The sequence below is a fragment of the Ovis canadensis genome, chromosome 17, assembly GCF_042477335.2.
Source record: "Ovis canadensis isolate MfBH-ARS-UI-01 breed Bighorn chromosome 17, ARS-UI_OviCan_v2, whole genome shotgun sequence".
Classification (NCBI taxonomy): Eukaryota; Metazoa; Chordata; class Mammalia; order Artiodactyla; family Bovidae; genus Ovis; species Ovis canadensis.
The window spans coordinates 17,417,991-17,440,475 of NC_091261.1; the positions used below are offsets into that span (position 1 = coordinate 17,417,991).

The following is a 22,485-nucleotide window of genomic DNA, read 5'->3' on the forward strand; positions in this document are numbered from 1 at the left end:
CATATTAGAGTTTGGGATGTTTGACCATCTTTGTTATGTTATGGAGTTCATGTTTTTGTCTTTTGGGACATGATTACAGAGTCGTATTTTATGTTGGCACATCATAGTTATGACATGGCATTGTTTGATGTTGCTGTTTTATGAAATGGTTCATAGTCAGCAAAAGAAGACCATGACCTAGTTGTAGGTTCTAAAGCCAGCCCTTAACCACCCCAGGGCCTAGTTGACATTACAGCCAGCTCCCAGATGCCAAAGAGGCTGCTTTTCTACCTTCTCCCCTATTTCTACCATCTTTCTTTCTACATGCTGGATGGAAATGTCTTCTTCTGTTTCCCTCTTATCTGTCTTTCTGTCCACACCACTTTGTCTGCTTTAGGTGTTTCTAGTGTGCCCACACCTGAGGTTCTAAGAATGGATCAAAAGCAGCAGACCTCTGATAGTGGATTCTGATAGATTCCAGAATTCTTCAAGCCTCCCTTCCCTCCTTGTGTGTAAGCTCTGCATCTTTGTTTCCTTTGCTTCGATATGTCTGTTGCCTTTCTTGGGCTGTCCCTGTATAGAATTGCGGTGGGATTTCAGTCTGCTCTAATACTAACTTGGCGTCCTTTGAAGACCTTGTTTTTAGAAATGGAAGTTTCACTTCCTGGAATGCCAGTGCGTCTCCTGCATGCATCCCCTCCATGTTGTTAGGATACCCTCCCAGCTGAGTGCCAGTGACTCTTGTGACCCTTGTGTTGGCGAGAGGCATTTAACACCGTGTTTGTCCTCTTTTCTTCTTTCACCCTATTGTCAGTCTTAGAAAATGAGCCTTCTGTTTCTTCAGGTCTTCCTCCTAGCTTAAATTAAATGCTTTTCTATCTCATATATTCTGATTCTTAAATGGGAACTTTATTTTTCCCCTACTTTTGTGAACTTTTTAGAACTCTTCAAGCCTCAGTAAATTACCATCCAAATTAGTCTTCTGGACTTTTTCAAAACTTCCTGTATTCTGTGTTGTTCATTCTTTGACTCTGTCAGAGTTAATTTCCTGGTATTTATTTTTCTCTTTCCAAGTAAGATTTATAAGCACAGTTATTTTTGGAAAACATAAAGAAGTTAGCTCTGTATAGGGCAGGATACTGTGAACAGTTTGTACTCTAAGAGGGTGAGTTGGCCACTGAGCAATACAGATAAACAAAAATAAGGATATCTGGGAGTGTTCATTGGAGAGCAAAATTAGACCATGGGAATTAATTTTATATAGTAGTTTGAACAAAGATAGGGACATAAAATTATAGGAAATGGAGAGGGAATTATATACCACATGGAAAGAATGACCTACTAAAATCTGGGAGATGGTTTGATTAAGGGAATGATTTTTGCAATTATAAACTGAGAACCTTCTATTTTGTTACTTTATCTAGGTATTTGAGAGAGATGGATGAAAAAGATGTGATCTCTGCTTTCAAAAATATTAGTGTATGCGGGAGAAGGACATTTAAAAAATCAGTTGAAATATAGTATGACAAATACAACATCAGGTTATGTCCTAATTACAGTGAGGACACCCAGGAGGGAGTGTATGTTCTGCTTGTATCACTTAAGAAAGACTTCTCAGTTGATTATTGCGTAATGTTTGCTGAACTCGACTCAGAAGCGTTTAAAGTATCGAGCAGAAGTTATTTAGTGACTGCATAGAGACAGTTGTCATGGTAATGAGGCATACCTATTTAAGCTAAATTTGGAATTAGTGGTTTCTCCTTTTTGCTTCAGTTTTAAGAAGTTTCTGCTTGTGTATGTCCTTTGCTATTTGATGTTGAACGGAATGAATCATGATCCCAATTGAGTGATTCAGAATTTTCTATTACTTCTTCAGCTGATGGTTGCAAAGACTCCTTTATGTGAGAATTATATATTAAATGATTCAAGAAAAACCTTGTTAATTGGTAGATTTTAATGTTATCCAATTATGTTGTTGTTTAGTCTGTAAGTCATGTCTAGTTCTCTTATAACACCATGGATTGTAGCCTGCCAGGATCCTCTGTCCATGGGATTTCCCAGGCAAGAATACTGGAGAGTGTTGCTGTGTCCTTCAACAAGGGATCTTCCCTACCCAGGGGTCAAACCCACATCTCCTGCATTGCAGGCAGATTCTTTACCAATGAGCCACGAGGGAAGTCCCATCAGATTATAATAGGCATTAAAAATGTATGGGTGTGTGCATGCCTAGTCATGTTGGACTCTTTGCGACTCCATGGACGGTAGCCCTCCGACTCGTTTGACCATGTGACTTTCCAGGCAAGAATGCTGGAGTGGGTTCCCATTTCCTGCTCCAGGGCATCTTCCTGATGCAGGGACTGAACCCGCATCTCTTGTGTCTCCTGCATTGGCAGGCAGCTCCTTTACGAACTGTGCTATCTGGCAAAATGCACCTGGAAAAATGCAGTATCGTATGTTTTGTTTTGTGATTTGGTATCAAGATACCTTTTTTGTTTGAACTCTTGTTCATCCCATAAATGGTTATTTTCTCTTATAGGTGGTAGATCATCTAATGCAAAATTACCTGCAGTTCCAACAGTTGGTTCAGTTCCACAAGACCAAGTTTCAAATATGAGGTATTCAAGCTATTAATTTAGATATTTGTGATATATTCCTTTTGATAACTCTTAAAATATCTAGCTATAATTTTTTTTAATTTACTTTTTTTTTTTAAGTGACATTTAGCGGCTTGGGAATATTTTAGAAGTTCTTCCTGAAAGAAGATGAGGTGTAAAAGATTCCTGAGAATTAGCTATTTGGGATCAATAAATGCTAAATGGATAACAAATATTTAATTTCACAGGTAGTTAATAAATGCTAAATGGATAACAAATATTTAGTTTCACAGGTAGTTAGTAACTAATGGCTTACGTTTCATATGATTGTAGATTGAACATTTGGAACTCATTGTTCTTCCCTAGAAATGCTGAAATAAGTTTATGTTGATATTGAATTATAGGTAGATTTTTACTGTCTGTTATCTTGTCTAGTTAGGAATATGTGTTTCAAGTTCTAATTTAGAAGGCTGTGAATATATTTCACCACTAGAGCCTTTGTGGCTAGAGTCCTTGATGTATGCCTTACCACAATTGGAAAATGCAGAGCATTTTACAAATAAAGACACTTGGGTGCTACAAGTGTAGGCTCATAGTTGTGATATCATCCAGGGATGAGAGGCTCCATGAAATCAACAGAGAGGAATAGTATTATGTGGAACACCTGGGAAGAGGTGGTTGTTGACCACAGAAGTTTGCAGCAGCTTACCTGTTGATAATTTCAGTAGTATCTCTTGTTACCAGTATAAATAGGAAGTACTCTTTGTAGGAACAGTAAATAAGTAGTGACTATTTGTATACATGTTTGGTTCATAAGTTAAAAAGTGAAATTCCTGAAATGCAGGGCATTTTTTTTTTAAAACTCATTCAGTTCAGTCGCTCAGTCGTGTCTGACTCTTTGCGACCCCATGAGCCGCAGCATGCCAGGCTTCCCTGTCCATCACCAACTCCCAGAGTTCACCCAAACTCATGTCCATTGAGTCGGTGATGCCATCCAGCCATCTCATCCTCTGTTGTCCCCTTCTCCTCCTGCCCTCAATCTTTCCCAGCATCAGGGCCTTTTCAAATGAGTTAGCTCTTCGCATCAGGTGGCCAAAGTACTGGAGTTTCAGCTTCAACATCAGTCCTTCCAGTGAACACTCAGGACTGACCTCTCTAGGATGGAATAGTTGAATCTCCTTGCAGTCCAAGGGACTCTCAAGAGTCTTCTCCAACACCACAGTTCAAAAGCATCAGTTCTTCGGCGTTCAGCTTTCTTTATAGTCCAACTCTCACATCCATACATGACTACTAGAAAAACCATAGCCTTGATTAGATGGAACTTTGTTGAGAAAGTAATGTCTCTCCTTTTTAATATGCTGTCAATATTGGTCATTTAACTCATTAAATATGTATATATGTATATAGTTGGATATGGATCCAACCAACTGCAGACTGAAAATGTTGAAAAGAAATTCCTAGAGAGTTCCAAAAAGCCAAACTTGAATTTGGCTCACGTTGGCAACTATGTATGTATGTGTATGTGTGGGGATATGTATGTATCTGTCTATAGATATGCATAGTCATAGTCAATAGAAAATTAGATAAAAGACTGATAAAATTTGATAAAAGATTTGATAAAAAATTTTCCATAAAGTTCCAAAAAGCAAAACTTAAATTTGCCTCACATTGGCAACTATTTATTTATGTATAAACACATGTGTGTGCATATATATATAAATGCACACACAGGAATGCATATATATATGCATGGTCAATAGAAAATCTGATGGAAGGTTGTTAAATTTTGATAAAAAAGTGTTTTTGGTTGTCATGGGGCCAAAATCAAGTGCTCTGTACTAGCCAGTTAAGACTTCTAATAAGAGCTGATGTTTGGAATGTTTGTTAGCCAGGTTGTTTGTGAGGACTAGGGGTGGCAATGTACAATAGGATAAAAGTGGATATTCCAGGCAGAAGGAATGATGTATATAGCAATAATGAGTCATTAGATGATTTTCAGTTTTTCATGTAATTTTACATTTTTATGGAAACTCACTTTAAAAATAAAAAAATTGATCAACAATAATTAATAGTATCTTTCCATTAGCATTACAGAGAGGCTCGAACATGCTTTGGAAAAGGCAGCTCCTCTTCTGCGAGAGATATTTGTAGATTTTGCACCTTTCCTTTCTCGGACACTTTTGGGTAGCCATGGACAGGAACTGCTTATAGAAGGAACAAGTAAGTCATTTTTCTTTCTTCACGTATTCATTTAAATTTCAGGGCTTAAAACTGAAATGAATAATAAAAGAGGCATGAGGTTTTATTGTTTTTGGCCTTTGACAAGGCTTCTCATGGAGTCTGTACGTATCTTTAAAATAATATGGCATGGCTGATATTCTAATCTGTTCAAGGTTTTTTTAATCACTGATTTGAATGAGATTTGTATCCAGCAGGTTTCTTACTGTGTGTTTTGGGGAACAACAAAAGAAAACTTATTGAATGCAAAAAGTAAGAAATGTTTAATATATTAAAATTAACCATGAAAATTGAGAATTCGAGAGACTAACGTTAACAGCAACAAGTGATGTATTTACCTGAGATTTTACCTGAATTTGAGATTTATATAAACAACAGTGTATTGCCACATGTTGTGAAATTGAGGAATGCATTATTAGTCTTTACTAGTGGAGTTCTGTTCTACGAATAAGGAGAAAAAGCAATGGTATTTTCCCTATCTTGCTTGTATCACACCTAGATTACTTGATCTTTTCTAGATAGGGTACTTTGAGATGCTGTCTAGATAGTGTGGAGAAGTAAATTGCTGTGCAGATTGGAAACCATCCATTTTTGGAATGGATGGAGAGGTAGTGGGGCTTTTCTTTTCTCTTTTTTAAAGCATGAAGCGCTTGTCAGATTAAGTGTTGTCTAATATTCAAGAAGTTAACTCAACCAAGTGAAAGTTGTCTTATCCTGAATTTCTCAGACAGTAGAAACCAGTTCAATAGAGATCAACTTTGCAAACAATTAGATTTATTATTTGAGCTTAACAGACTGACTTCAAAACACCAGTCTTCATTCCCGTAACTAACATTTTGTAAAGGACAAGCTAGAGGACCTTCATCACTGACAATGTCAAATTGATCCTTTCATTCAAAAGTGTTTGTAGTGTATGTTCACTAAATCTGGCTTGTCTGTATACAGGTTTGATGTTTTACGGATAAGACATATATTCTTGTAAAGCTGAAAAATCATGGGAAAGCACAATTATCCATACTCCAGTATCTTTAAACTTAGCTTTAGTTATCATGACTTTTTGTTGTGCAGTCAGTCACTAGGTTATCTATGCAATTTCTTAAAACTTGTGAAGAAAAACCCTCTTTTTATAGTAATAAGGATATAATGATAATGAAAGTTATAGATAGGTTAATAGTTCAAGATATCCTTATCTGAGTGTTAACTATGGGATATCAGCACTTTATTTGGCTCTTAAAACATAAGAAATAGTCATTAGCTGATGTAATAATTTCATCATCATCCCTGCTGTAAATATATATTGGGTTGGTGATGATTGATATCATTTCTATATAGTCAAGGAGTAGCATTGAATTTATGTGGGAAAAAAGTTCAGGGTTTAGAAACATTGAACCAAATTTGGGGTAGAAATTTACTCTGTCTGCTGAAGGATATAATTATTTAGCCAAGGACTGTTTGACCTAATGAAGTAATAAAATTTGAAAGGAAGTGAATTGATATATTGAAGGAATTCACCCTAATTTATGCTTCATATATCAAACATTTATTCTATTAAAGTGATATGACAACTTGTTAATTACATTTCATTTTATAATGCTAGAATGAATGTATTAATTATAACCTTTAAGTATAGCAATAGATTTTTGCTATTTAGTTGATGTTTGAATTTATAATAGACCCAGCACAATAGGATCTTCTTAGATACTCAAAAGTATTAAATTTGACAATTCTAGATCCTTAAGCAAAATTTAATTTAGAATCAACTTGCTATTGATAAATTCTGATAATATGATAAAAAGGAAGATGATATGCTTTTGATCATGTATAAAAAATAACTTGATCATTGCCTGCTTACTGGATTGTGTTCATAAAAATAACAAATAAATCTAAGAGTTTTATATAGCAAATATATTTTGAATTGTGAGGAATCCTTTGGGTGGTAGTTTTATGCACTGTAAAACAGAAAAGTTTTGAGGGGGAGATTGTTGCAGCATGGTTCTGTTGAAAAAGTTTTGAACTAAAAAATGTCAGTAGAAGGGATATCTCTGGTGGTCCAGCAGTTAAGACTCCATGCTTCCACTGCAGAGTTTGATCCCGGGTTGAAGAAGTAAGATCCCACATGCTGCGTGGTGCGGCCATAAAAAAAAAAAAGGCGGGCACCTTCAGTCCCTGTTGGTCACTAGCTGTGTGACCAGGTACTTGAAACCTTATTACTTAAAAATTTTAAAATTATTTTTATAAATAATTTTAATGAACATTTAAAATATTTACAAAGTATGAGTTGCAGTATTTATGAAGTTACTATTGCTGACTACCCAGACCATCTTTGTTTTGCCATAACTGTTATATCCATCTCATTTTGTTTTCCTTTCATCTTTAAAACAACCACAGACATCATGTAGTTTCACCTCTAAATAGTTATAATTCATGTAAAAAAGATACTTTCTCACATAATCATAATTGCTTCTCTTACACCTAATAATATTAATAATAATTCTATAATATCCTTTAATACTCAGCCCGTGTTCATCTTTATTTAAAGAGAGATTTTTATATAGTTGATTTTCTTCCAGTTAAGATCAAGAAAAATCATTTTTTTCATTTGATGTGTCTGTTAAATCCATGCTAATGTCAAATAGTTTCCCAGTATTCCTTGGTTTTCATGTGATTGACTTGTTGAAGAAATAGGGTTGGTGGTTCTGTAGAATGTTAACACATTTTGGGACTCTATGGCTATTCTTGGTGACATCATTTAACAGTTTCTCTAGTCTGTGTGTTTTCTGATGGCTTGAAGTCTAATTAGATGTGATAATTCATGTTATATCATGCCTAGAGACATATTTTCTGATTGGCTCAATTTTAGTAGTATTAACCCTCCTTTTCAGGTAGTTATAACCCTTTGTAAGAACTGATGTTTTATTGCTTTTATTGTTTTTAAAGAAGTCTTCCGAAAACAAAAAGATGATTACTTGTAAATAAAGTTTGTTCTGACAGTTACCTTAAGTGATTTCATTCGGCACTTTTTATAAATCTAAGGTTCATTGTGAGCTTTTTGTGATCTTAATTTTCCTATATGTTAAAAACATTTTGCTAATTATCATTACTCATCAGTTATTTCTAATTATGCTAAGGACTAAAACAATAAAAAAAAGCAAGAATATTAGAACTGCTTCCAGCATCAGGGTGAACTAGGAAACCAAATCTTGGATCACTCTGGTTTCTTATTATGTTGCCAAAGTATTGCATTGTGTTTTAAGAAGATATAAACTTGTTTTCTCAATTGGATTAAAAGCTGGTATTTGGGGAGGGCAAAAATATCTTAAGTATTACAGTTGTTTTTGACTTTCCAATAGACCACAGTACATCTGGGGCTTCCCCTGTAGCTTAGCTGGTAAAGAGGCCACCTGCATTGTGGGATACCTGGGTTCGATCCCTGGTTGGGAACATCCCCTGGAGTAGGGAAAAGCTATCCACTCCAGTATTCTGGCCTGGAGAGTTCCCTGGACTATTGTCCATGGGGTTGCAAAGAGTTGGACATGACTGAGTGACTTTCACTTTCACAGTACATCTGTGTAGTTTATTTTTAGGATTAAAATTTCATGGGGTCACAATTAAGAAAAAATGGTATGAAATGCTCTTTACGCTCTTCAAAAATTATTGAGACATATTGGTATAAAAGAAATCTGTGAATACCAGCTTTGTGTCTTATTTTTAGCTTTTACTGAATATAGTTGGTTAAGTCAGAATTTTCTATTTTCTGTCCATAATGGTGGGGTGAAAAAAAATTGATAGGAGAAGACGTTTTATAAGTACTGGACCATCTGTGGCTAAATTTGAAGAGATAGGGAGCAGTATTCATAATTTTTATCAAACTCAAGACTTCATTAGTGCACAGTATATTTCTGTGGACAAAAAGGAAATTGATTTCTCAGCATCGTGTCATTCAATAGGAACAGTTTAATTCTACAAAATTCATACGATGTTTTGTGACAAAAACCTGGATTATCTCATTTTGGTAAAAAGGCCTGTGACAGTGTTCATGCACTGTTGCTGACTGTGCACTGCAGCTTGCTTGGTGCAATTTCTAAGTGAATAGCTACTGAAGCAGGTTTATACACAAGGACGATCAGAAGGAAGCATTCACGTAGAAGTGAAAAAATTCAATTGATTGATCATTCTAAATGTCGTTCATAATCTAAAGATGATAATATTTTGGAATTCAAGAGGAGAGAAAGTGACCTTGCAAAATTCCACCTTCCTGCTGCTGCTGCTGCTAAGTCGCTTCAGTTGTGTCCGACCCTCAGCAACCCCATGGACTGCAGCCCACTAGGCTCCTTTGTCCATGGGATTTTCCAGGCAAAAGAGTACTGGAGTGGGTTGTCAACCTTCCTGCTGCTGCTGCTGCTAAGTCACTTCGGTCGTGTCCAACCCTCAGCGATCCCATGGACTGCAGCCCACCAGCCTCCTCCATCCATGGGATTTTCCAGGCAAAAGAGTACTGGAGTGTCAACTTTCCTAGACTATTACATTAGACAATGTTAGTTCAAAAAGGAGGGCCAGAGCAAACAAAAGATAAAACATACTACTTAAATGCAGGGGAAAAAAGGGCCAGAATTATTAATAAAATTTCATCTATTAGAAGTTTATTTGAAATTTGGAATTAATATTTATAAGATGAATATCATATTTACAGATTCATGGGGAACAGTTAATTGTATCCAAATTATAGGCAAGTACTTTCAAAACCTGGAAAACGGGGAAGAACTTATTTTATGCTTAAATTATTATTAAAACTTCTAGTAATGTTTATGCTATTCCTTTATATTTTTGTAGATTAAAGTGACTTAAATAAAGGAAAAAACTGGGTTCTATTGTTCCAGACGGCAAATGGTCATACCTAGTTTTCATGGTATACATGAGAGTTTAGATATCTCAGTGGGTTCAGATACTGAAAGCTTAAATCTGGTAATTGATTTAATGTTTCTGAGTTTGGTAGTAAGGAAAACAGTGGTAATAGAGGTGCAGAAACTGCAGTGGTCATTGGTCATGAAACACCCAAAGAGTATAAAACTCTTGGCTTTGGTATTCTTAATTTGTCTTCTTTTGAAGAGGCTATGATTCCATATCAGTGAAAAATCAAAATAAAACCAGGCACACCGAACCCTGGGGTCAGATTATGAGTCTGGTCAGATCTCTGAACCTAAAGTACCTTGTTCACCTTCTGCTAATTGGGGCAATAGTAGAATTTGCCTGTATAAAGTGAAAATTGATACTTCTGCAGCAACTTACAACTTCACCTAAGGGCTGTTTGAAGGCTTCCCTTTAGATAATTCTTAGAGTCTGAATGTAGATCTGAAGACAGATTTGCTGGTTTATAAGTCATTTCTTGCTTTTTCATCCGTGCAGCCAGTGTCACGGAAAGGTAAAAATTCAGATCAAAAAGAGATATGATTAAGTTTTGCAATCTGAAACCAAGTCCCTTATTGAGATGATTTCCTATTTACTTACTCCCATGGTTTTATATTTGTGTTTGCGGTATTGATCCCCTTTGGGCATTTAAGTTATTGAAGGTCAAATGTAAATGCTCTTTTGTCTTCTAAAGCCATTTCTCATTTAAAATTTAACACATCATCCGCTCTGGCCCCCTACCCATCCTTTAGAATCTAGAAAACCTCACTCCAAAAAACACATGAGTTGTTCTAATCAAATTATGAAATATTGTTTGACTTCTTAACTATCTTTGAATATTCAACTCCACTGATATGTGATGTTATTACCCTTCCTCTGGTTTTCTAATCTTATTGAGAAATAAAACTAAAATAAGTAATTTTTTGAAAGTATATATCCTACCATACGCTGTAGAGAGACAAAACAACCTATAAATCTTTCTAACTTTGGATGGCCCAGGTTCCTTTTAATCATTATGGTTCACTGTTTTAGTGGATATCAAAGGCTGAGCTAGATCAGGGCCCAAATGCTTTGCAATGAAAGGAAAGTTGGTAGGAAATCTGGTTCCTCTAGGACAGAGCAATAAGGAATAATGACCTAATTGTGGAAAGACCTAAATTTACTTGCTGAAAGTAGTGGCTTTTGAAGTTGAAATATATGAAACTTCCTTTCATGTTTTCTGGAAAGTGACAGGTTTTCAGACCAATAAAGACTATACCAGTAATAAGAGTATTGGTGTGCCCTTCGTTTTGGCCTTGGCATTAGCCTGAGGGCGTATGCTCATCTCAGCTCTGTAGAAACTCCAGTTTAGTCTAGTTAAATGTCTTGCTTGCTTAATGCAACATGTAGATATTCTGTAGGTAATTTTCATGTGCTGGCACTATTACCATCATTTCTGTGTTACACATTTACACATTATCTCAGATGTGGAGAAAAATGTTTCTGCCTTTTCTAAAAAGTGAAGGGAGTGAACAACCTGTTGAACTTGAATGCTGTTTGTAAGGCTACAGAATGCCAACATGTGCCATCAGCAGATATGAGGCATTATGACTAAAAGAAGGAAGGGGAAGGAACTATAGAGCGAAAAGATTAAACAAGGGGAGTAGGATGGGGTAGGATGCCCATAAGAACTTGGTTAGAAAGAAATAAGGTAATTTTGTGGTGTGTGTAAGGGCCATGGGAATTATTTTAGTTGTTATACTTAAATTAATTTGAACTTAAGCTTATGTTTGCTTAGAAAAATATAGAATAAAAATTATGATTTTTCTAATTATTACTAGCATGATACAGTAATTTAATGCTTTTATTTATTGACATTGCTTTTATAAGATATTGGTTGTAAAATGTTCTTTGAACTAATCTTACTATTAATCAGAACTAAAGAATTGTTTAGATATATATTAAGTATATAAAGTTCCTTCCTGAGATAGTTTTGGTGAACTTGAAACATAAATGAGAAAATGTAAGTGAATTTATTTATTAAAAAAAAATCAAGAGTGTATAACAGACAATAGCCTGCATTTCTGTTAAGGTTTAGAGTGAGGTCACAGGTCAAGGTACTAATAAGAGTGTTTGGGATGTCTGCTGCCATGAAACAAAATGGAAACTTGATTGATAGCTGGAGGGTTGAAGGGAGAGAGTGTGGTGGAGAAAGCAAAGGTCAGGGAGCCATTTCCCTTCTCTGCATGTATAACAATCAGCTCTCTCCAAAACAAAATTTAGATGATATTAGTCAGTATGGCATATGTTGTGCACATTTCCATGAGTATTGCGCAGTGTCATTGTATATGAAGTGGTAATAAATGTTTTAGCTATTTGAAAGCTGAAATGAAATCGGCTACAAAAGATTGTGGTGTTTTTGATGCCAAATTTAAAGTAATCACAGAATGTTTTGTTTACTCATTAAATATGTATAGGTTTGGTTCTTAGCAATATGTTAAATTTTATTTTAAAAACCGATTTGGGCAAAGTTGTGTAAGAAATAATCCCTCATTTGTTTTTTATAAAATTAAAAACAAATTCTCTTTAATATAGGTCTGGTTTGCATGAAGTCTAGTAGTTCAGTTGTGGAGTTGGTTATGCTACTGTGTTCTCAGGTGAGTGACAAGAATAAATGCTGAATTAAGTAAATTCTCAAATGAATTTATTTTGCAAAAAAGTTAAAATTGTTGATTAGAAGTTTTTTCTATAATAGAGTTTTGAGTATGCAGTTTTAAAATAATTTCTTTGTATTGCAAAAGGGTTACTTCTTGTGTTTGTTGCTAAGAGATAATTTTGAGGTACGTGCTGAGAGGAATTGTATAGGTGAGTGAGAAACAGGTTTTTCAAGCCACATTTAAAAATGCTCAGATCAAATGGATTTTGAGATGGCTAAATTTCTTTGCTTTGTGTATTAAGGTTATAGAAACAGATTTATTTCTATACCTTGTAGAGTGCCACTCTGACTCCCCTGGGAATAATGGGTTTACTTCCCTTTTGTGCAGAGGTTATAAAATGAGTGATAAATAATTTTGAATTCTTGTCATTGCTAATTATTTTTGACATACACAGTAGATTTGGGAAAACATCAACAAAAATATGGCAGCCATCATAATAAGGTGTAGTGAGTAAATTCCTAAAAGCAATGTTGCTTTCAGTGTTCAGAAACCTTACACCTCATGTGGTAAACTCTAATGATTGAAAAAAAAAAACTTACATAAAAATCATGTATCCTGTGATTTTTTTTTTTCCCCCCTCTCTGGTTAGCAGTTAAATAGATGAATGTTTTTTATTGAGAGTTTTCTTTGTAGTCTTTTAAAAATGATATCTTGCTGGTAGTAAATTCCCCTACTTAAAACTTTAAAATAGCCTTTATTAATAGGAAGAGTATTGGTCTAGAGGTCAAGGGTTCTGACCCATTTCAAAACCTTTGACCTTCATTTACAACTCCTCTGGTTTACTTGCCTGACGAATAAGGATAATGCAAAATTAATGTTTCTTTGCATCGATTTATTCATTTTAGTGCCTATATTGCCAAATTTATTTAGACTGTGCTGATGGACATTTCATGAATACAAATTAAAGAATCATAGAAGGTGTGAGAAATCAATACTATGCATTGTCAATAAAATGCAATAAGAACAATTACTTCTAGAGATTGCATCTAATGGATTTTTATAATGAACTTGTAAAGAGTAGTTATGTTTGTAGTGGGCTTATTATTCTTAGATTTAGTGAGAATCATTTTTTTAATTTAATTATCTCCTTTAAAAAACTCCATTTCTTTAAAAGCTGACTGGATAAAATTTCCCATTGAGTAATCTGATTTGAAATAATTGGTTGTTTATTTCTTAAATGGAAATAACCATATGCCATTCTTGCATTGACATGAAATTATACTTACTTTAAGAAGCATTTGCTTCCAGTTTTATATGTATCTTCCCAGGAGTATGAATTTGTTGTTTGTAGTGTAATATTATTGTTTCATAGGTAGAGTTTGATAATGAAGTTTTACTTTCTAGTTTAGAAAATGTGAATATATTCTTCATACATGAAATTATTTCAAATATATAGTGTATCACACAGTTGAATGTTAGAAGCTGGAAAGGTAAAGAATGACATGTTCTAATACACCTATTTGTCATCTATGTCATGGTGCTGTTTAATACTGTTCTGATCAAATGGGATATGCAGATCACTTAGAGTAAGTTGCAAAAGTCAATCTCAAAGTTTTGTTTGAATAAAACACATTATTGGTTTATTTGAAGTTCTTAACATTTTTTTTTTTTACAACTTCTTTAAAAAGTTCCATTGCATCTCTATAAGATGGAGCACAGTGTGAAAAATGATGTGAAAAATGAAGCCAGAATTAGCTCCAGATGTATACAGATTGTTCTGGGGTGATAATTACATTTTTCACTTTGAATTTTCCTAATTCAAAGAGGTCAGATTGGCAATCGCAAAAGTGATTTATTTTGTTAAGAAGTGAACTGTCTTTTTCTACATGAAAGCTTTAGAGATATGAAATTGAATTTGAAGTCGACATTTTGCAGATATTGGGTGGGGATGGCTTGAGTTTGATTGATAATTTTTTTTAGTCTGAGATGGGGTGGGAAGTGAAAAGCTAGCCTCTTACTAAAATTTTAATCAGTTTTTTAGGAAGAGATGGAGAGGATTGAGTGCCAAAGATCGAAAGATCAGGTCAAAAACTCCTTTTTAATCACATAAATAATGGGATATGCTTATGAACTTAGCATCTGCAAATTTGATTTAAAACTTTACAAATTAGTTGATGTTAATTTCATGACAGTCAGCCATCTTCTGATTATTTTTCTTGAAACCATTCAAAACTTATTTTCTTTCTGTAGTCTTCTTAACAAGGTGTTTAAATCTGCCATATTTTATTACAAAAGAGAATTTAGAGCCTAAATTTAAGAAATGAGGAAATGACCACATTTGGTTTGCTGTCTTTCAGACCAAACAGATCATTGTATATTTTATTAAAGCTTCAACTAGGATTTTTTTTCAATATCCACTCATTCATTAAGAGGTTGATTAGGTTCCATTTTATATTTTATCCCATTTAAGTTTTAGCATTTTAAGGTAAAATGTTGTTATTATTTAGCTATGGAAATCTTTCTTAAATTATTCAACATATTATTTTTCCATTAAGTTGTGTGTATTTGTGTGTGTGTGTCACACACACACACACACAAACACTTATGGTTTATTAAATTAGATTTATTCCTGTGTTCAATCTCATATAAAATCATTCAGGAACTATTTAAGCTCCAAGGCTTAATTTAAATCTCCTTTAAAATAAGTGTGTATACACTCTTCAGGAAGCTGTATACTCTCTGATGCACAGAAAAAAATTGAACAAGTTCTTAATTGTATTTCAGATTCAGTTTTTCAGAAGCATGTAACTTATTTTTGCCTAATATTTATTGTTTATGTATATAAACCATATAAAAATCTCTATGAATTTAAAGAAAATATTAAATAATTGTTTAAAAGTAATATTTTCCAGCATTGTGTAAAGTGTTTGTATCCTGTTCATTTGACATTAATATCATTTTTGAAAGAATTGACATTGCATTCAAGGCCACTTTATAAAAGTGTTGTGTTGCTCATCCTAATTCAGTCTGACATACATTCCAATAACACTACCTCCCTTCTTGGGTTTAAAGCTAAATTTATGACTCTGCATTGTGAAGTGCATCATTTAAAAATGGTTTCAACCCAAAACATCTAATAAATAAATAATGTGTATGGCTACTCAGTAGTAGACTTTCTAGACTAGAAATCATTCCATCGGATACTCAACAGTCCACTATCGGAGAGGGCTGTCAGATAAATCTTATGGTAGCTGCATTCATGTCCTGTAAATCACAAATTATTGTCTGAGCCTTCTGCCAGGTCATCTATTCTTTTCCCATTTATCAGAAATGCATAGAGTATATGGATAAACTAGAAGTACCAGGTAGTCTGGCCTGACATCCTATCTGAGTAATTAATTAGTAGTAAAAGTTAATTTCAAATATAGCATTAGCCTGATTTTCCTTTAATACATTTTTTTCATTAGAAGGTGTAGATTGTTGGTATTTTGGGAAATATTTCTTAGGTATGGAGGTATCAGTAAAAGGTTTGGTCATTTTTGATTTGTTTCTTCCTATATATGAATTATTGATTTTTAAATTATAATATTCATAATAAGAACCAGTCATCACCACTCATATGATTCTTTACTGTCTGTTTTATGTTTGAAATTTTTCCTGATTTTTCATAGTAACACATTTCTCTTTTTCATCACTCTCCTATAATTTCTTTTCTGTGATTCTAGTTTTCTTCTCCCTTTTGAGTTTATTCCCTCTAAATATATGATATTAATGTTGTGGTTCTTGATTTTTTTTAATTTCATGAACTTTTCCTTTTTATGGTGATGAAGGTTTTGAGTAAAGTAGATGATTAAACAGACAACCAAGCTGAGGGCAGGGCAGGGGGCAGCAGCAAACTAGCTCCACCCCGTGGCGCAAAGACGCCTTCCACTCTCAGGCCGCGCTTACTGTTTGCACCTCATTTCTTATCACTTTCTTCTTATATCTGTTCTCAAGCTATGTGAACTATTTCAGGTCAGTCCAGTTCAGTCACTCAGTCGTGTCCGACCCCATGAATCACAGCACGCCAGGCCTCCCTGTCCATCACCAACTCCCAGAGTTCACTCAGACTCACGTCCATCGAGTCGGTGATGCCATCCAGCCATCTCATCCTCTGTCGTCCCTTTCTCCTACAGCCCCCAATCCCTCCCAGCATCAGAGTCTTTTCCAATGAGTCAACTCTTCGCATGAGGTGCCCAAAGTACTTGAGTTTCAGCTTCAGCATCATCCTTCCAAAGAAATCCCAGGGCTGATCTCCTTCAGAATGGACTGGTTGGATCTCCTTGCAGTCCAGGGGACTCTTAAGAGTCTTCTCCAACACCACAGTTCAAAAGCATCAATTCTACTATTTGAAGATACCCCAATGGGCCATCATAATTCTGTGTCTTGGCAGTGGTTTTTTCCTTTCCCTAAAATTTCCCTCCTTCAAATTTAGTGAGTCTAATTGTAGGTTCCTTCTTATCACTCTGAGCTCATCTTCATTATCCTCCTCTCAGATCATCATATCTAGAGTTGAAACCTTCTTACGTCATCTTAGCACTCATCATGCTATGGGTTCTCAGTACACGTGTGCTAATTGGCTGCTTTCTTACTCTGTCTCCCTCTCTGCACTCTGGTTTCCTGTGAGCCTAGTGTACCAGGTAAACTGTTTCCTATTTCTAGTTTACTAGGTAAACTGTGAAGTGCACCTAGCACCCAGCTGTCCTGTCACATGATAGCTGCTCAGTGAATATTTATGGAATGAATAAATGATTAGCCCCCAGCTAAACTGCAGTGTCTTCTGGAAAGCTTTCTTTGACTCATCTCTTACCCACAACTCTAAACTTAAGGTGTACATCCAGAGCAGTCACTGACCCACCTTATAGTAATTTCATTCTTTAAGGTGCCTAGGATTTTTATTTCTCTATTAGGCTTTTAAGTTTCTTAAAGCAGCACTGCGTTTTTGTCTTCTGTATTTCCAACTTTCAGCATAATTACTTTCAACTAAATATTTATATAATTGTGTAATTAATAAATGGATGGTGACAGTGATCATGGGCTTCCCAGGTGGCTCAAGTGGTAAAGAATCTGCCTGCCCTTGCAGGAGTCGTGGGCTTGACCTTGGGTTGGGAAGAGCCTCTGGAGGAGGAAATGGCACCGCCCACTTCAGTGTCCCGTGAAGAAGCCCATGGACATGGGAGCCTGGCAGGCTACAGACCATGTCCATAGGGTTGCAAAGAATTGGGCGCAACTGAGCACACTCACCCACAACATTGATCCTAAATCACTGTATTTGGGGATTTGACCTTTTTGTCTTTTACATTACGATATACTCTCATACTTTTGTATATTATGGTGTCATGTTCATTTATAGAGTCCCAATTTTTTTCATTTTCTTTTACCTTAATCAGATGTACTTCTTTTAAAAAGATCAGCTTCACTGAATCATAATTAATACACAGTATATATAATATTTTACAGTATTTTAAGTGTACAATTTAATGCATTTTGGTATATACACAACCATGTTCAGTTCAGTTCAGTTGCTCAGTGGTGTCCGACTCTTTGCGACCCCATGCACTGCAGCTCGCCAGGCCTCCCTGTCCATCACTAACTCCTGGAGTTTACCCAAACATGTAACAACTGTTTCATTTCGGTAATTAATCCCTACGCTTTTCACCTTGAGTTGCTACTGATTTGATCTCTGTTACTGTGCATGCATTTTTCTTATTGTAGAAGTTAATATATATGGAGATTTACATCTTTTAATTATGGTGCTTAGCTTCTCAAGAGTGTGCTGTATTTAGGTTACAATTCAACCTTTTAAACTAAAACTCAGTATCTAATATTAAGAAAATATTAATGGTTTTTTGAAAAGCTTTAATGGTATGGTTTTTAAAAAGAAATAATTGAGTCAGTAAAACAGAGGATTATCTTTTTTGATAAGCACAAAATAGGAATTTTGAGTTTAAGTTGCTCGTTGGAACTGTGTCTTAACTTCCTTGCCGCTGATTCTGCTGTTAAGTCACTTCAGTCGTGTCCGACTCTGTGTGACCCCATAGACGGCAGCCCACCAGGCTCCCCCGTCCCTGGGATTCTCCAGGCAAGAACACTGGAGTGGGTTGCCATTTCCTTCTCCAGTGCATGAAAGTGAAAAGTGAACGTGAAGTCGCTCAGTTGTGTCTGACTCTTAGTGACCCCATGGACTGCAGCCGCAGGCTCCTCTGTCCATGGGATTTGCCAGGCAAGAGTACTGGAGTAGGGTGCCAAGCATGCATTTTTTTTTTTTTTAACCTGTAAGGAAATCTCATGGTATAGAGCTTTTATGCAGCAGTATCATGAGGCGATGCACTGTCCATCAGGCTCACTTCAAATGCCCTCTCCTATGCAGAGCTTTGTGTCAGTTTATCTGCCCTGAATCCTGGATATGCCTGCTTGTGGTATTTCGTTTTTTACTTAGCAGACATGTACCGAATGCTTCTAAATCAGGTCCCAACTCTTACTTTAGTAAGAGAGACAAATAATGTAATACAACATGGAAGTTTTATCAGGAGTTTAAGACAGAAACAAATCATAGGGGCAAGGAGTGGAATAGGAATGGAACATAAACAAATCTATTTGTTAATCCCTGTTTAATCTAACTCTACTTTTATTTCTCTTCATGAGTAAATCATTTCAGGTTCCTTTGCCTTCCAGCCCCAAAACTTTTTCCTGGTTCCATCTATGTTTTTTTATAATTTCATCAGGGTCAATAGATAGTAAACTTCATAAAGCATTTCGTGTACTCTTTTCTGTACCTATATAATTTTCCTTGTTTGGATTTGTGATTGCTAGGTGATTGTTTGATCAGTTCTCATTATCCAAAATTTACAGTATAGCAAACCCTAGTGTGTACTGTTAGATGATGATGGATGTTTTGAGAGAAAAGCAGAGTGGTAAAAATAAGCTTGGAAAATGTTGGTTTAAGTTTAATTAGGATCTTACTGGAGGAGCCCCTCAAGGCCTTTAGTCAATACATGTATGTATGTGTGTTTGTGTATGCATAAAATATGTATGTAATAAAGTGTGTTGAATTTGTATGGGAATAATATTAGCATATTTGATCACAGAATCTTTTTTTGGCCATAGTGGACGTGGATAATTTTTGTTAAATATAATTTAGGATGAATGTCAGCATTGAAACAGAGAATAATACAAGAAATGCCTCATTTTTCATATTCTTCTTCTGATTTTGTCTGCTTCTCCAATCACAGTGATTATAGAAAATCAGTAGATTTGCAAAAGTACAGCTGTGTTTTTTTTTTTTTCATGAAACACTGAGTATTTTTTACTTCATTCAGAAGAATTATCTCAATTACTTGTTCTCTATCCTTTGTAGGTAATTTGGGCTTAATTTATATGTTGTTTCTGAAGAGATCAATGTTCAGAGCTAATTGTACTAAGAGTTTACATTTTTTTAGAACAACTCAAGTCTAACCAGAACTATGTGTGTGTATTTGTTGTGTGTTTATTTTTACATGCACATGCATATACTTTTATAATATTTATGTAAAGCTAATCCTAAGGTTAAGGATAAATTCAAATATTTTGACATCAATTGATTATGTAGCTATTTCCTGCATTGGTTGAGTAACTTACATTACATTGACATTTTATATTCAGTCACTGCTGTGATAATTTATGCTCTGTAATCATGTTTAAGTGTTTAGCATAAATTCCAGAATCCAGGGTCAGAATATATTTTATATTAATGGGATATTACGTACATTATTATTGACCCATTTGTAGAACTGAACTTTGCTATGCACTAAATGAAGTGCAAGAGGTCCAAATAAAATGAAATTAATATATATGTGAATGGTGTATATAGTGTCTGATGAAAGAAAATTTCAATATTTGTTAAATGAATAAGTAAAATTTTAGCAATAAACTTTTAACAATTTTTAGTAGAATGAAATTTTAGCCACAGTTTGAAGTTACACAGCTGAATTATACAGTGGCTGTTATTCTTCATGGTCATCCATTTATCCATTCAAGTAATCAGGATTTGAGATAGCTTGCAATTAAGACATACATATAATAAAGATATGAAGTTGTTATTAAAGGGGCTAAAGAGTTAGGGTTAAAGAAATAGGCTTAAAGAATTAAGAGTTAAAAAATGACTCTAATGCCTTAGTCCAGGGGTTTTTCATTGACATCTGGGGTGTTTTTATGTTTTTTTCTTTAAGTGTAATTTGTCTATAAGACAATTCCCAAAGACTGTCAACAAGAAAAATCTATGTTGATAATTCTTAATCCTAAAAGTGAGTGGAGAATGGAATGCTGGTAGCTCAAATTCACCCAGGTATATTTAGGAACATTCATTAAATTAATAGATGGGAGACAAATTTTCTCTTTTTCTGATACGGTCTGAAGAACTCCATCTTTGACATGTACAGAAATTTTGGCATTAGAACAAATAAAAATCTTTCTCTGCGTATGTTACATAATAACACTACTCATTTAATTAGTGGATTTTGTTTTTGCTTTTATAATCAAAATAAAAATAATTCCAAATCCTATTAACTCTTGTTTTTCTTTGATTCTTTGCTCAGATGCCTCCAACATTGTGTTATAAGTTGTGAATATATCAATTTAGACAATTCCATCTGTGTTTATGGAGGCGAGTGCTATAGAAGAGTTAAAATTTATGGACACGAGCTGTTTTCATGCTTGTACTGTATTATAAATCTTGGTTTTTTATTAGATTGAAAACTCCTTGAAGTCAGGAAACCATTTCTTATTGTCCATTTTGTGTATTTTGTTTATTAATGTCAGAATTGTAATAAAATCATTTAATGATATTTTTGAATAAATCAGTATATTTACCTTATTTAAGTAAAGTTTCCTTTAAAAATCATGAGTTTTTGATTCATTAGAAAATATTTTAGTTAAGGAACAGATGCCATCCTATTTAATACTTTTCTTTCTTCTATTAAATTTTACTTTAATCTGCAAAGCATCTTAGCTCTTATGTATGGGCTTCAAATCCTAATCCCAAACTCTTACCTTCAGTTCAGTTCAGTTCAGTCGCTCAGTCGTGTCTGACTCTTTGGGACCCCATGAATTGCAGCACGCCAGGCCTCCCTGTCCATCACCATCTCCCGGAGTTTACTCAAACTCATGTCCATCGAGTCGGTGATGCCATCCAGCCATCTTATCTCTGTCGTCCCCTTTTCCTCCTGCCCCCAAATCCCTCCCAGCATCAGAGTCTTTTCCAATGAGTCAGCTCTTCGCATGAGGTGGCCAAAGTACTGGAATTCCAGCTTTAGCATCATTCCTTACAAAGAACACCCAGGGCTGATCTTTAGAATGGACTGATTGGATCTCCTTGCAGTCCAAGGGACTCTCAAGAGTCTTCTCCAACACCACAGTTCAAAAGCACCAATTCTTTGGCGCTTAGGTTTCTTCACTGTCCAACTCTTGCATCTCTCGCCTTATGCTTACTTAAATATTTTAAAGTAAGAAAATGATGCATATTAAATCCCTTTGCCTGATCAGCTTTGGGTCTCAAAGAGATTGATTAAAAGAGTCATGAAAGGACCTGTTAAAATAGTCTCAACTGGTGACCTTTTATGAAGAAATCACTTTGTGCATGTAGGTTTTCCTCTTTCTGTAGAATTATTTCTATCACTTTTAATTCACTAGCTTCAAATAACCCAGCGTTCATTTCAGAGACCACCGCTTCTGCAAACAAAGAGAATACGACAACGGTGAACCTCTGGCTCTTAAAAATGATGTTTACCCAGATATGATAACATCTTGTTGTACCTCAAGGTTTCTTAAAAAGACAAATCTGTATTAGTAGAAAGATTGCTGAAAATGCTTGCATGGCAACAAATTTGCAAAATGTTTTAAATGTTTACATTTATACTTTGGTATGTTGTCAATAAATTATTCTATTTTCTTTATAGTCAGCCATCCTTTTTCCAAATTTAATAAGACTTTTAAGAACCATTGGATTCTTTAAGACCAGTTTATATGTAGTATGGTCCTGTTGCAGGAAGGGGGACCCCTTCCTGGGCCCGAAACTGGGTGAATTGTCCGAGGAGACCACATGTGCTGACAAAGCAAGA

At 35.0% G+C, this 22,485-nt stretch overlaps 1 protein-coding gene across 5 annotated transcripts in view; it reads left to right on the forward strand.

Moving 5' to 3' along the window:
- The window catches only part of LRBA (LPS responsive beige-like anchor protein), a 748,427-nt gene that overhangs the window by 209,735 nt on the left and 516,207 nt on the right, over window positions 1-22,485 (forward strand). For all 5 annotated transcript variants that reach the window (XM_069556712.1, XM_069556716.1, XM_069556715.1 and 2 more), the window contains exons 32-34: window positions 2,516-2,594; window positions 4,660-4,793; window positions 12,291-12,352. In XM_069556712.1, the coding sequence (XP_069412813.1) occupies window positions 2,516-2,594; window positions 4,660-4,793; window positions 12,291-12,352 (275 nt within the window). The remainder of the gene's footprint in view (window positions 1-2,515; window positions 2,595-4,659; window positions 4,794-12,290; window positions 12,353-22,485) is intronic.